Source organism: Herpailurus yagouaroundi, unplaced genomic scaffold (genome assembly GCF_014898765.1).
Source record: "Herpailurus yagouaroundi ecotype Mexico unplaced genomic scaffold, PumYag 308, whole genome shotgun sequence".
In the NCBI taxonomy this organism is placed as follows: Eukaryota; Metazoa; Chordata; class Mammalia; order Carnivora; family Felidae; genus Herpailurus; species Herpailurus yagouaroundi.
The window spans coordinates 3,460,967-3,475,711 of NW_024412525.1; the positions used below are offsets into that span (position 1 = coordinate 3,460,967).

The 14,745-nt window shown below is 52.2% G+C and overlaps 1 protein-coding gene across 4 annotated transcripts in view; it reads right to left on the reverse strand.

Moving 5' to 3' along the window:
* The window catches only part of SYT2 (synaptotagmin 2), a 108,284-nt gene that overhangs the window by 12,624 nt on the left and 80,915 nt on the right, over positions 1 to 14,745 (reverse strand). For all 4 annotated transcript variants that reach the window (XM_040462289.1, XM_040462292.1, XM_040462291.1 and 1 more), the window contains exons 2-3: positions 2,008 to 2,202; positions 884 to 1,050 (exon numbers count right to left, since the gene is read on the reverse strand). In XM_040462289.1, the coding sequence (XP_040318223.1) occupies positions 884 to 1,050; positions 2,008 to 2,185 (345 nt within the window). In that variant the 5' untranslated portion in view covers positions 2,186 to 2,202. The remainder of the gene's footprint in view (positions 1 to 883; positions 1,051 to 2,007; positions 2,203 to 14,745) is intronic.

The following is a 14,745-nucleotide window of genomic DNA, read 5'->3' on the forward strand; positions in this document are numbered from 1 at the left end:
ACATCCTACATCTCAGACCAGCCCCTGAAGTCACAGCCACCTGGTGAGACCAGGTCAGGCTACACCCAGATCGTTCTTGGGGGTCCCCCTTCCCTGACCTTGCACTTCAGGCTTCAGGCACACACACACACACACACACACACACACACACACACACAGCACTCAAAGGCCATTTTAATTTCTGGCTGACTTCTTGAGATCAGACCCTTCCTGCCATCCTCCATATTGATTCCTTGAGCAAGAGACTTCTCCTAGTCACTCTCAGAACAGATGTGGGCAAAAGAAAAGCACAGAGAAGCCTTTGTAAACTTAAACATTAAGAAGGAAGCACTTGGGTTTATCAAAGGACTTTTCCAGGCCAATTAACACCCCCAAAACAGGGGTAAATAAACCAAATTATTACATGACAAGAGACGGATTCCCCTTGGCCCTGGTCTTGGTGCCTCAGGACCATTCTTTTACCCCATCTGATTCCCCACCCACCCCAACCAAGTAGGTGCCTCCAGTGAGATTTTGTCCTCTAGTCTCTGGCAGGAAAACACAGGGTCACTCCCATGGTGACTTCCTGGCAGGTTGGAGGGGCTCTCTTTCCAACATTTTGTCCCAATAGCCTCTTTGGCGGGGGAGTCAGTATATTATGCTCTTCCTCTGTCTTTTCAAGGATGCATCCATGATCACACATGAAAAAGCCCCCCCTTTCCACTGTGGGATGGGTAGACAACATTTTACTAGGGATGTAGCCAATAGGGAGGGTCATGTGGCATTCTAAGGAGGGAAGCCGGTTTGGCTGTAGAAGAGCCCAGAAGCCTTTGCTTCACCTTTCAGCACCTGGAATGCCTGGGCTGGGCCCCTCTCAGTTCCCCCCACCACTGTCTTCTCCTACCTGGCCCCCTTTCATGTCCTTCATATTCATGGCATTCTTCATGCCCTTGCCCTTCTCCTTCTTGTTCTTCTTCTTCTTACAGCAGCACTTCTTACAGATACAGAAGCAGCAGGTGAGGAGCAGGAGGCCAGCGACCACAGCAATGGCGATCAGTGCCCAGGGTGGTACTGCCCACAGAGAGGACCCCAGAAGTCAGCAGTGCTCTGCCTTATAGTCCCTGACCCCAAAGCATCAGCAAAAATGGGGGGGAGAGATGAACCCCAATGTCCACACTCTACATTTTTTAACCACACACCCATGAGTGATTTACATGCAACTTGCCTATACTTTGCATGCCTTTTCGTTAATACTTGCTCTCTCCTGAGCCTACCGTCCTTATGGATACAGCCTACTAACTGAGAGATAGCAGTCAGGTGTATAACAAGGAAGAACGTCAGTTTGGCTCTATTGGGTTTTGACTCATTTGATCTACAGAAAACTGGCTTATATTGGAAAGAATGGGATGGTCCTTATCTGACCCAGGTGTAGGAAGAGCTCCTTTGACCCATTCCTTATGCCCAGGCTTGAGAGGGCTGACCTAGGCCAGAAGGCCAGCTCCTTAAGGACCTAGACAGCTTGGCTTTGCAGAGCTCAAATATTTGGGGAATGGGCCTGGCTGCTCTCCATGGTCCTGAAGAACCATCTCCCACTGATAGGGCTGCTCCCCTTAATGTCTGGTGACTCCTAAACAGCCACTGCCAAGAATTCAGAAAGCAGGGGTGGGGGGCGTATTTTCTGTCTTCCAAACTAAGGTAGTTTCAAAGTGTGACTGGGAAACTTCAACAATGGCTTCTGTTTCCTAATTTTTCATCTTCTTTCGGTTTCATATTTTGACAGTTTTCTAAGTTGTAAGAACTTTCTTCCCCCTTAGGAGATGGGGGCTCATAAGCCTTCTTGTTCCCCTTATTAGTGCCAGGCACCCCCCATTCCTGAAGGGGCTCCCCAAATAATCCATCCTGGAATCCAAACATTCAGCCAATCACATCTCAGGGGTGTTCCCCACCCTTCCTCAGCTCTGCCCTGCCCATAAGGCCTTGCACTGACCCTGGCCTTGCCCCGCCCTCTCAGCCACCTGGGACACTCACAGGGAATCTTCTGGATTTCATTGAAGAATTTCTCCTTCAGCTTGGCAAACATGTCCTCCTTACTCTCCCCAGCGCCCCCACTCTCGGTAGAGTTGTCTAAGAGCCCAGTTGACATTGTGGCGGTGGTGGTGGCAGGAGCCACAATGGGCTCCTGGTTCCTCTTGAAGATGTTCCTCATGGCGGCAGAGGGGACCACTGCAGATGAGAGGGGATGATGGGAGCAGATGAACAACCCAGAGGTCCAAGTGCAGAAAGCTCTGCCCAAAGGACTGGGGAACACTCTTCAAAAGCTAAAGACTATTAAGAATCCCATTATAATTCAAAGATATTTCTCATAATATTAACATAATATAATAACGCAATATTAACAACTGTGGTAAAACAACAATAAGAGTCATCATTAAGTTAGTACTTATATGTGCCAGGCACTGTGCATGATCTCCTCTAGTCCAAACAACAGCCTAATGTTTGATTATTATTCCCATTTAGCAGATATGGAAATGGAGGTTCCCAAGGTCATTTAGATATTTAAGCCAGTCAGCCTGACTCTAAAGCCTGTAAACCTAATCACTTTCATATATCTCATTTAAATCCAACTGCACAACTCTAGGAAGGAGGCAATATTCTACTATCACAGACTCCTTCTCGAGCCTCTCTTTTCCTTAACTTCTTCCATGACCTCACTCTGCCTAGATTCTCTGCGTGTCTCTATCACATTCCGGCTGTCATCATCCCTGCCTCCAATCTACATCAACATCTCTGGAAAACAGAGGAAAAGAGGTTGAAAGACAAGCTGCCCATAATTTTACCATCCAGAGATAACTCGGGTTAGCATTTTATAACAGTAGATTTTCAGAGTGTGTTTTACATATTGAGACCAGATTACACGTAATTCGACATTCTACCTTTCGTTAACATAAGATTTTATCATAAGTCTTTTCCTTTATCACTAAAAATTTCCTTTATTATTGAATAGCTAAATAATACCCATTACATGGAAGTACCATATTTGTTTAATATTCTGCTATTAAACACTTAGATGGTTTCCAAGTTTTTGCCAGTAAAAAATATTACTGTGGTAGCATTCATTTAAGGCAGAGGAGTGGCCTGCTCTGTTAAAAGTAGAGCTATGGGAAGATAGCTCCACAGGCATTGGAGGAGGTGGGGCTGGGGCTGGGGCCCAGGAGGGGGCTGGTTCAACAGACCAGCCAGAGATGACACGGACCCAGATGAGAATAGGAATGCAGGGGACGGAGGAGAGAGGACAAATGTGACAGCCATTCATTCATTCATTCATTCAACAAATTTATTGAACTCGTATCATGCTTCCCTTGTGGAACTTACCATAAAGTGGATTAAATAACTGCACATAAGTGAATGTAAGATTGTAATTCTGAGAAATGCCAAAAAGGAGAGATTCTTTGGTATCTTTGGCGGTATGAGTTTATAATGGGGCATATGCAACCTAGTCTGGGAGAGAAAAATTGCTTTCCTGAGGAACGGACTGAGACCTGAAGGATACTGGGAAGTATCCAGGTGAGGAAGAGAGGAATAAGCAGCCTAAACAGAGAGAACAGCATGTGCAAAGTCCCTGAGTTGGGAAGCAGTGTGATTAGTACAGAACCTTAAAAGGAGACCAGAGTGAAAGGAGCATGGGTCAAAATGGGGCTGGCAGAGTGGGCCAGATTGGCCCAGGTACATAACCTCACAGGCCATGGCAAAGAGTTTTGTCTTTACCCAAAGAGAAATGGGAAGCTGTCAGAGGGTTTTAAGGATGCAGGTAATGTGTACAAATTTACATCTTGAAAATTGCACTTCGGTGGCAGTGAGGAAAAGCCTAGAATGCACCATGACTCCAGAGGGAAGGGGTAAGAGTTTAAAACAGTCAATAATGGATGTCTTGTCATCCCCAAGTTCCCATGAAAGATTCTCCAGTGTTCCAGGGGAATCACCAGAGGGGAATGACATACAGCTACTCGGAGGGAACATAGGGCTGTTAATAAAGCAGCGGCACAGATCAGTGGCTTTTCCAGGGCCCGGTGCCTGGAAGGCCCTTTTAAATCCACCTCAAACATAAGACATGAGGACAAAGCTGCCCAGATAGCAGGGGAATAACGAAGATGCTTGAGAACGTGGCTCTTGATAAAAGGCAGGTTCAGGGGTGCCTGGGTGGCTCAGTCGGTTAAGCGTCCAACTTCATCTCAGGTCATGGTCTCATGGTTCGTGAGTTCGAGCCCTGCATCGGGCTCTGTGATGACAGCTCAGAGCCTGGAGCCTGCTTCCGATTCTGTGTCTCCCTCTCTCTCTCTGCCCCTCCCCCACTCATGCTCTGTCTCTCTCTGTCTCTCAAAAATAAATAAATGTTTTTTAAAAAGGCAGGTTCAGGGCCATGTGCCCAGAGATGGATGGGGTCTATAGATTCAGGGCCCACCTGCTCAGCTACACATCTAGAAAGTATTTGGGGTCATCCTAAGCTTCTCTCCTGCCATCACCCCCACCTGCAAGGCATCTGCAAACTTCTCAGCTCCACTCGCAATGTTTTCCAAATTCAGCCACTTCCCACCCCTCTACCTGAAGTCTTACAATAGCCACCTATCTGGAAGCTTTCCACTCTCCTCTGCTTAGTCTAATCTCTGCACTGCAGCCAGATCCATTTATTTTAAACCCTCCAATGGCTTCTCATCACACTTAGATAAAATCTCTGCATGGTCTGGCCTCTGGCCCCTGGCTAGCTCCCCAAATGCATTTCCTAACACTTCTGCTCTCAGCCACTCAGCTGCTGCCATGTTGGCCTTCTTGCTGCCAGTCACAGGCTCACCAAACAAACTCACAGCTTTTGCATTTACAGCCTAGACTGTTCTTCCTCCAGAAATCTCCTTGACCTCCCGGAGGCACCATCACTCACCTGGCAAAACACCGCTCCTGGAGAAATCCTATTAGGGACTGGGTTTTTGTGCCCCGCCCCCACCCCCAAATTCATACGTTGAGATCTACTGCTCAACGTGATAGTGTTAGGAGGTGGGACCCGGGAGGTGTCTCGATCATATGGTGGAGCTCACGAATGGGGTTAGTGCCTGAGAAGAATAGGCCAGAGAGCTAGCTGGCTCCTTCTGCCACGTGAGGATGCCAGGAGTCGGCAGTCTGTAACCTGGAAGAGAGCTCTCACCAAAACCCAACGTTGCCAGCACCCCAATCTCAGAGTTCCCAGTCTTCAGGGCTGTGAGAAATACGTTTCTGTTGTTGATAAGCCTCCTAGTTTACGGTATTTTGTTATAGCAATCTGAGCTAAGACACCCACTATCAGCTTTTTCCTCTCCATTGCCACCCCCAGAGTGCTAAGCACTGCTGATGAGCATCCTGCATGAGGGCAGCTGGGCACCCCGTAGATTCTCAACACCACCCAGTCCTTCAACCCTGCACAGGAACCTTAATATATGCTCCCCATCAACTCACTCTGCCTTCCTTCACAACGGACACTCCAGACCCTCTGTTTCATAGTCCCGTGGCTTTCCCATGGCTCCAACACCTTGCCTGTCATTATCAGAAGCCATTGAAGAGAAATCTCTGACAACGTCCCACCCTACGCCAAACCACAGACCTTCCTGCATATAAACCGCCCTCTCCTCCTGACCTCCTGTTTCAACTGAGTACTTTCCTCCTATTTAAGACCAATCCCCCCATCTCAGGGGTCCCCTCTGACCTTCTCAGGCCACCTTCTTGATGCATGTGCTTTCTTATCCCCAACTTTTCCTGGTCAACCAGTTTGCTCAGATCTAGTTGACCTATAGCATATTGGGACTGGTAACCGGGTCTCCTAATGCCTGCCCAGTGCGATTTTCCTCTAGACCACACCACCTCTCAGATGGTAGAGGATACACTTTTATGAAAAGTTGTTTGTATGCTCAGTAATTATTTTACAACAGTGAATGTTTTCATCTGAGTCACTACCATATCTTTACGAGTTGGCAGTTATTGAGTGATACAAAATGACTGAAATGTGCAAATAACAAACAAAGACAGGAACAGGAAAGGTTGGGCATCAGAAAGGTTCCCTCTGCTCAGTTCTTCCCATTTTAAAATACCACCAGCCAAGCAATGAAGAGCCTCCCCACCCCTCCTCATTCAGCTGCATCAGTCTCCCCTTCCCTTCAGGGTCACACTCCACCAATGGTCTCCATTTCCTCGCCCCCAACTCTCTCTCCTCAGCGCCCACACTGTGGCTTCTGCCTCATCACTCCATTGAAGTGGCTCTCTGCACAGTCGCGGGTGACCACAGGGTCACTCACTAAACCCAGCAGAGCTTTTCGTTTGGTTGTATTTGACTTCTCTCATGTTCACTTCCAACCACTCCTGATTTTCATAATTCGGACTCCATCGCTTGCCTCAAGGTTTGCCCCCAAGGCTTCTCTTCCCAGGCCAAGTGTCCCCCCGGGTGACTTCTTGCACACCCTGGCCTCAGCCACATCCCCATTCTGATGGCTGCCAAAGCCCGACTCACTCCTGAGCTCCAGGCCCAGAGGTCCAGCTGGGCCCTCGATATACCCATTCTACCCATACTCTGTTTCCTCCTGCTCATCTCCAATCAGTTCTGCAGGTGCCACCAAAGCAATCTTCCTAAAACATGAATCTGATCATGTCACTATGGGTAAAAGCCATTCCAGGGGCACAAGCCACAATCCTGAAGGTGGCCTACCAGGCCCTCGTGTCCTGTATCCAGCATCACCATTTCCTCTTCCCCTGCCCTGAGTCTCAAATACCAACCACACATGGCTTTTTTTCTCTCTTCTAATACAGATGTTCTGCTCCCACTAACACACACGCTACAGGGCCTTGGTACATGCTGTGGCCCACCCCCCAACTTCACTGAGCTAATGCCTGCACGTCTTTCTCGGCTCAGCTCCAACGGCCCCTCCTCCCACTCGTGCCTCCTGCCACCACCGCCCCCAGACTGAGGCCTGATATGTTTTCATAGCTCTGTCCTTACCTTCACAGCACTTACACAGCTTGTGATTGTATTTAAGCAGAGACCACACGTGCGTTGTTTACCGCCGTGGCCTTGGCACAGGGGTTGGCAAACTATGACCCACGGGCCCCATGGGGCCCACGGCCTGATTTTTGTAAATAAAGTTACATTGGAACACAGCCACACTCATCCCTTGACACATTCTCTCTGGCTGCTTTTGCGCCACAACAACAGAGTCGAGTAGGTGTGACCGACGTTGTATGGCCTCGTGTCTTTACTGTCTGGCCCTTGAAGAAAAATTTTGCTGACCCTGCCCTAGCAGATACCAGACTGTCTGACATATGAGAGGCATTCAGTAAACATGTGGTACGTGATGAAAAAAGGAATGAGCAGGACACAGACTCTAGACCACTGGACACGTTATGTCATTTTGCAGATGACACTGGAGCCCGTCCTTCCAGGGCCACCCGGTGCATTAATGCCTAGGACTCGGACTCAGGGCTCTTTCCACAGGCTTGTTAAGACTCAATCTAGCCGCTCCAAGTCACCAGGCTGGGTCCAGGGCGCTCCCCACGAGGCCTGGGGAGCATGTGCGTGTGTGCACCCGTGCGTGTGCGTGATGAGACTCCAAAGTCGGCACGAGTGAGCGGCGGTGTCCATGGTTCCGCGAGCCGTCCATCCACCCTCTGCCTTTGCAGCCGGCCTCTCGTGCTACGGGGTCAGGCACATTCTCTTATGAGCCGTTGGACCCTGGATGGTTTCTTTTACCTCTCCAATCTTAGACCGCTGAACTGTCAAACGGAGTCTGCATTCCTAATGCCTTCAGCTGAGGCTAACGTGAACGGGGATGGTGAGTGCCCTTTCCTTGGCCCGAACCTGCCCAGAGCATTGAGAAGTGCTTCTCATCTTTCCAAGGCTGCCCTTTGGGCATTTCTTCTCGGGAGACGCTCCCTCCGATGTGACTCAATGACCCTTATCCCTTAGCTCTTCCGCGTCTTTTCCAGAGTCGAGGGAGTTTAAAAAATGTAAAAAGAGAGAAAGCCGAGCAAGCCCTTTTCCCCCCACCTCAAGACCCCACGGTGCCCTCCAGGGGACCCTCCAAGCCCTTCTGCCCCTCTGAACTACCCTGGGGCCTTCTGCGGCCCGCCATTCTCAGGGGGCCTTTCTATCAGGACAAGGATGATGGGAGGCTCCTAGCCGGTGTCTCCTCTTTCCCTCTTGTCGGTCTCAAGGCTGTTTTCAGCCCAGCAGGCAGAGCGGTCCTATTACTGAAACAAAACCCTACAGCGGCTTACTTCCCTCAAAGTACCCAGTCCTCACAGAACTTTTCAAGGCCCTGCACAGCCAGCCCCGTGCCCTCGCTCCTCCCCCCTGGTTCTCTTCCTTCCCTCCTCTGCCTCGCTGGCCTCCTTCCAGATCTTCACTCATGCCTAGCTCACCCTTAACTCAGAGCCTTGGCACCTGCTGTTCCCTCGGCCTGAAACACTCTTCCCTGCAGGCCTCCACACAGCTGTGTGTTCAGCGCAGCGAGGTCATCCGTGATGACCATTTTTGAAAAGGCAAACTCCCACCAACCACTGGCATCTCAGCCCCCCTTTATTTCGTCTTCTGCACAGCACTTATCACCAACAGACACACCACACATTTTATCTGTGTCTCCACTCACTCGACTTCAAGACTCACGAATGTAGGCATTTCTGACTAGCACAGAGCGGGCTCTCAAAAAATATCCTCGGGAAATGGATGAGTTGCGCACCCCTCACGTCTGCGATGCCTGGGCTATCATGCCTCAGACCTCGCGCAGTTGTGAATGCTTGTGACATCACCAACCATTTCCTAAGTGTTTCTAAAAACAACTTTTGGGGCGCCTGGGTGGCTCAGTCGGTTAAGCGTCCGACTTCAGCTCAGGTCACGATCTCGCGGTCCGTGAGTTCAAGCCCCGCGTCAGGCTCTGGGCTGATGGCTCGGAGCCTGGAGCCTGTTTCAGATTCTGTGTCTCCCTCTCTCTCTGACCCTCCCCTGTTCATGCTCTGTCTCTCTCTGTCTCGAAAATAAATAAACATTTAAAAAAAGATTAAAAATAAAATAAAATAAAATAAAAACGACTTTTATGTTCCCTCTTGGGTAAGCCCAAGGGGTCAGTTTCTTCTTCCCTCCTCAGTCCACCGGAAGCTAAGGAAACAAGCTGTTGAAAACTTGGCACCAGTTCCCAAGACTCCTGCGGAAAACAGAGGCCCAGAGAGGTGAAGTGCCTCGTCCAAGGCCACACAGCCCGGGCTGCTGGCAGCGCTGGGGGCAGAATCTAAGTCTCTGGAACCCCATCCAGTTCCTTCCCCCGCAGCACAGCTGCCTCCTCCGTCTCCAGGACTCTTCCCCACGCTAGAATGCAGGCTTCCTGCATCGGAGCACAGGCGGAGACAAGCACAGCAAGGAGGAAAAGTCAAATCCTCAGGGATTTACAGCTGTCTTGGCCTCTCTTGTGGCTCAGGCTGCAGTCCTGGGGAAGGCAGCCAGCTGGAAGGGTTGAGGATGATAAATGATTTGAGGCTCCAGGGGCTCCCGGCACAGACTGAACTCCTCTGTCTGGTCAGAATCACCCGAGCAGGAAAGCATGAAATGGCATCATCAGGCAGGGACGGCTGCAAGGTGCCGTGACACCAAAACCAGGACACCTGGGAGACAGGTGGGGGGGGGGGGGGGCGGGGTGGAGGCACCTGTTCTGCGCCTGCAGCGGGCGGGGTCAAGGTCTGAAGGGGGGGAGGGGCCGGGAGACCCAGCAAGGAGCAGACAGACAGGGGAAGGGATGAGGAAGGGTCTCGTTCCTGGGGAGCCCCTGGGAAGCTTGTCGAAGTGCAGACCACTCCCCCCCCACGACACCTCGCCCTCAAAGCCTTGCTCAGCGGGTTGGAAGTGTGGCCCGGGAACCCGCAGGTTAACAACGAGCACCCTGGCTCACGTTGATGCAGGTGGTCAGTGGCCACACTGGAAAACGAGGTTCTAAGAAGTCAGAAAGACTTGCCAGGGGAAGCAAAAGTCCAAGACCAGTGGTTGGAAGTAAGCTAAGCCTTGAAGGCTCTGTGCACCTGGACAGTGCCCTCCACCTGGCTCCCATCAAAGGCCGCAGAAGGAAACCACAGGTGCGACACACTTAATAATCAGTTAAGTCTCTGTTCTCGTTCTCGGTTAATCCGTCTGGGAGGGCACCGTTGTGAGCTCCAATTCAGAGACAAGGCACATTCCACTCAGCTAAGTGCCTGCCGGACAGTCAGCATCAAGACTGGAGCCTAAGTTTGCCTGAGGCCAAGTGTCCTGCTCTCCGGATCCCTATCCCACCACCACCACCCCCCCCGGGGTGGGGCTGGGGGACAGGCCTCTGGGGTGGCTCAGGAAGGCAGGGTCTCCCCCAGTGAGGAGCAGGGGTGGAGCGGAAGCTAGGGAGGTAGCTACAGCGGAGAGTCCATGCAGGACCTCCTCCCCCAGCCCGCTGGCTGCCATCCACCTGTCTGTCTGTCCAGGGTGGCCACTTGGCCCCTGTGACAGTTCTGGGCGCCCTGGCCTCTGCGTCTCTCCTCAGGGGAAGTCAGTACCACTCTGGGCTGCAGCCACCACTCACCTAGCCCTCCCCCCTGCACGTACCCCTCCCCGACGTCCTCCCCCGGCTTTAGGCTTTTCCGTCCTCCCTCACCCCTGCACCGTCACTGAGAAAAGCAACGATACGGCCATTTCAGCCAAGCTTTGCTGGACACCCTGGCTATTGGAAGTGGCTGCACCAGGAGGGGCCGGGCTCGGGTGAACAGGGCCAGGAGAGGTGGTGTGTGTGGTCTAAGGATCCTTACACGCTTGGGATCACGCTGGGATCTCCGAGCACTAGCTAGCTGCCTCTGGCCCCCTCTGGCAGGGGGAATGGCCACGTTTGGCCTGGTGGCGGGACAGGAGGTGGAGGGCTAGTGACGACCTGATTGAATCCTTTATCTTATCCCTTTTTCTCTCTGTCACCATAGGACCAACCCAGAGGAAGAGGCCTGAAGCAGGGCAGGAAGCAGGCCCACCGGTGGGTATTAAAAGGGTCATATGCACCGAGAGCCTTGGGGTACACCCAGGTAGGGCGTCCTAACAAGAGAAAACAGCCTGTGTCTGGAGGCTGCGTCCCCTTGACTCCAAACACCGAGAGGTTGCTCAGAGCCGAGCGGTAATCCTTGTGTCTAAAGGGAGACGCCATTGACCATAACCTGTCAGGATGGAAGGGGGTTAGATTAGTTGCAGAAGGCAGCGTGAGCTGGCCTCCCACCCACTCCCATAAGCTCCCGGATGCTCTGCTTTTAGGACCTTTGCTCTGCTCGTGGTCAGCTGATGCGGGAGCATCGTGGAGGTGCTCCAGGGCTTTACTCTCTGGGTGCTGATGTGGAATGATCTCAAGAGAATGTTAACCAAAAAATGAATATGCACACGAGTTAAGCATAATATCCGTGGGGAAAGGGGGGGGCTGTGTGTATATACGTGCTGAGATATTCACAGACTGGCTCTGGAAAGACGCACAGGGAGCTGGTGACATTGGCTGTTGCTCCAGGGGAGGGGAGTTGGGAAGGAGTAGTTGGCACATATTTCACTGCGAACCCTTCTGTATTTCTGTGATTTCGAACCACACAAATATATCTGCCTGTGCCCTCCCCCTCCCCGCGGTGCTTCGGAATCAGGAGCCCAGTTCCCAGCCTCACAAGAGAGAGAACAAATGAGGGGCTTATGTAGCTCAGCCAGGAGTCGCCTAACTTGCCCCAGACTGGGAGGCATCGTCAAGATATTCCCTGCCTTGCCCAGAGGCCACCCTGCTTCCTCGCCTTGCTTCTCCTGTGCCCTAGAATGGGTCAGGAGCTCTAAAGCCCCACACTCACCTCCAGCTGGTTTCTGGGCTCCACTGATATCCTCCCAGATGAGACTCCCTTCAAAATCAGATTCTTGGGGTTTGGGGCGCCTGGGTGGCTCAGTCAGTTGAGCGCCCGACTTCGGCTCAGGTCACGATCTCACAGGTCGTGAGTTCAAGCCCCGCGTCGGGCTCTGTGCTGACAGTTGAGAGCCTGGAGCCTGCTTCGGATTCTGTGTCTCCCTCTCTCTCTGCCCCTCCCCCACTTGTGCTCTGTCTCTCTCAAAAATAAATAAACATTAAAAAAAATTTTTTTTAAATCAGATTCTTGGGGCGCCTGGGTGGCCCAGTCTGTTCAGAGTCCAACTCTGCCTCAGGTCATAAGCTAATGGCTTGTGAGTTTGAGCCCCGCATCAGGCTCTCTGCGATCAGTGCAGAGCCTGCTTGGGACCCTCTGTCACCCGCCTCTCTCTGCCCCTCCCCCACTCATGCCTGTGCCTGCTCACTCTCTCTCTCTCTCAGAAATGAATAAACATTTTTTTTTAAAAAGTAATTTCTGCCCTTTAAGGAATCTACTCCTGAAATCATTGTTGCACTATATGCTAACTAACTTGGAGGCAAATTAAAAAATAAATTACATAAAAATACCAAAAAAAAGGTAATTTCTGCCCTTTCAACTATCCCAGCACTTCATACCAGATACCACCTTAAAAAAAAAAAATCGGGGGGCGCCTGGGTGGCTCAGTCGGTTAAGCGTCCGACTTCGGCTCAGGTCGTGATCTCGCAGTCCGTGAGTTCGAGCCCTGCGTCGGGCTCTGTGCTGACAGCTCAGAGCTCAGAGCCTGGAGCCTGTTTCCGATTCTGTGTCTCCCTCTCTCTCTGCCCCTCCCCCGTTCATGCTCTGTCTCTCTCTGTCTCAAAAATAAATACACATTAAAAAAAAAAGTTTAAAAAAAAAATCGGATTCTGACCCCACAACAAACATGAGTAAGTTTGATCCCCACCCCTCACCAAAAGCACATGTGCATGTGTGTGCGTGTGCACGCACACACGCACACATACACGCACACACTCGCGACCAACTCCCACTCCAAACCAAGTCAATATGATCTGGGGACCATACACTTCTGCAGATTATCACACTCAGGCCTGGCCTTCATTAATACAGATAATGGGGAGCTAACTTACTTAATCTCTCCTCATGTTGTAGTTGCGGAAACCAAAGTAATGAGATGGAAATAGGTTAACCAGCAAGATGCCTCTCACCAAAGCTAGCAGGCTAAAAAGATCAATGCCTAAGGGTAAGTGCATCTCTTTGTTTTTTGAACCCATGCTCCAGTCCGACATTTGGTCCCGGGAGGCAGAGGATAAAGTTTTAATGAATTATTTTTCTAGCTCATTGGGAAAATAAATTACCCATGTCTGTGAGCTCCTTGTGTACCAAGGCCTGATGAGCCTTCCCGGGTCGGGCCACATGCACCTGCACTTTGGAACAAGGTTGTCACTGCTGGTAGAGCGAGGCAGGGCCTGCTCTTGACTAGCTCCGGGGCAGCTACCCACTCCAAGGTTCCGGAGAGCTAGAAAAGTCCTTCCCAGTGTCTAACTTCAATCTCTCCCACTGCAATGATGCCCGTTTTCTTTCTTTTGCCTCTAGGCTGAGATCAGTAAATCCCAGCCCACTGAGAGGAGGCCCTGGGCAGAGGTCACAGCTCTGAAGCACAGGATGTGACGGCGGGGACTGAGTCCTCATTCCAGCACTCAATCGCTGTGCGTGACCTTGGGCCGGTCTCCTGGCACATCCGTAAGTCAACCACCCCACTCTGCTGGCCTGTGATGACGAAGGCCGGGGGCTCCTGTGTGAGGCCCCTGGAACGCTGCAGCCCTGCACACCCCCCCACAGGGTACTTGTCTCTGAACCTAGACTCAGGGTGTGGATATTCTTCCGTCACAGATGAATTAAGCCCTGGACTGTGAGTGCTGAGGGCACCCGGCTGACAATGCAGCCCAAACCCCCCATCTGAACAATGAGGAACCCGGCCCCCAAGGGACGTGTGTTATCTCATGTCTCACAAGTACCGCGGCAAGTGGGGGCAGAGCGGCGTGAGCCGTCCAGTCCCTGACTCCCTGCTCTTGGTGCCCCCCTCCCTCCATCCCCTGCAAGCCCACGGGTTCCAGTTCATCTTTGGTTAACGACAGCCGATAGCCGGGTGCAGGGGGTGCGGCGGTGGAGGGCAGGGATGCCCCCATCAGGCCAGGCCCCTGGGGTCCCGCTTCCCTCTGCCACCCCAGCCAAGACCCCAGCCAGGACCAGGACAGGGGACCCCCGCGTTGGGGGAAGAGTCCAGACTTCCCGCAGGGAGTGAAGACTATAGCAGCTCACTCCAGCAGGGGGAAAAGCTGCTGAGTCACCTCCGGCCGCTCTTGCCAGCCCAGGACAGCCTACGGGGCCTCCAGCGGTGCTGCTCCAAGGGGTCCCTCTACCCCTAGACCTGCTGCGTTCCCTCCCCCTTCTCCCAAGACTCAGAATCCTGGGCCTTCATCCAGAGCCCCCACTGCCCAGCACCCGACAGTGTCTCCCAAGCCTGTGGGCAGCTCTCCTGGGGCGGAGGAGAGGTCTTCCATGGGTTGGGTGTCAGGATACTTGGGAACAGGCCAGGAAGGGTGGGGGGATCCTGGACGGGTGACTGAGTGGGAATATACACGAAAGCTTAGGGACCAGCAGGGCCCCAGGCTGCCTGGCGCGGAGGGGGTGAAGAGGCCTGCCCCCCAAAGTGTCATGGAGACTTCGAGTGTGCCGTGAGTGTGGGGCACAAGGGCGGGACCCAGGCCAGGGAGGGGGCCGCTGCTTTGCGCAGCGCGTGGAGAAGAGGAGCTCTTGTGGCTCAGCAGTGATGATCTGACACAAATCAATGGGATC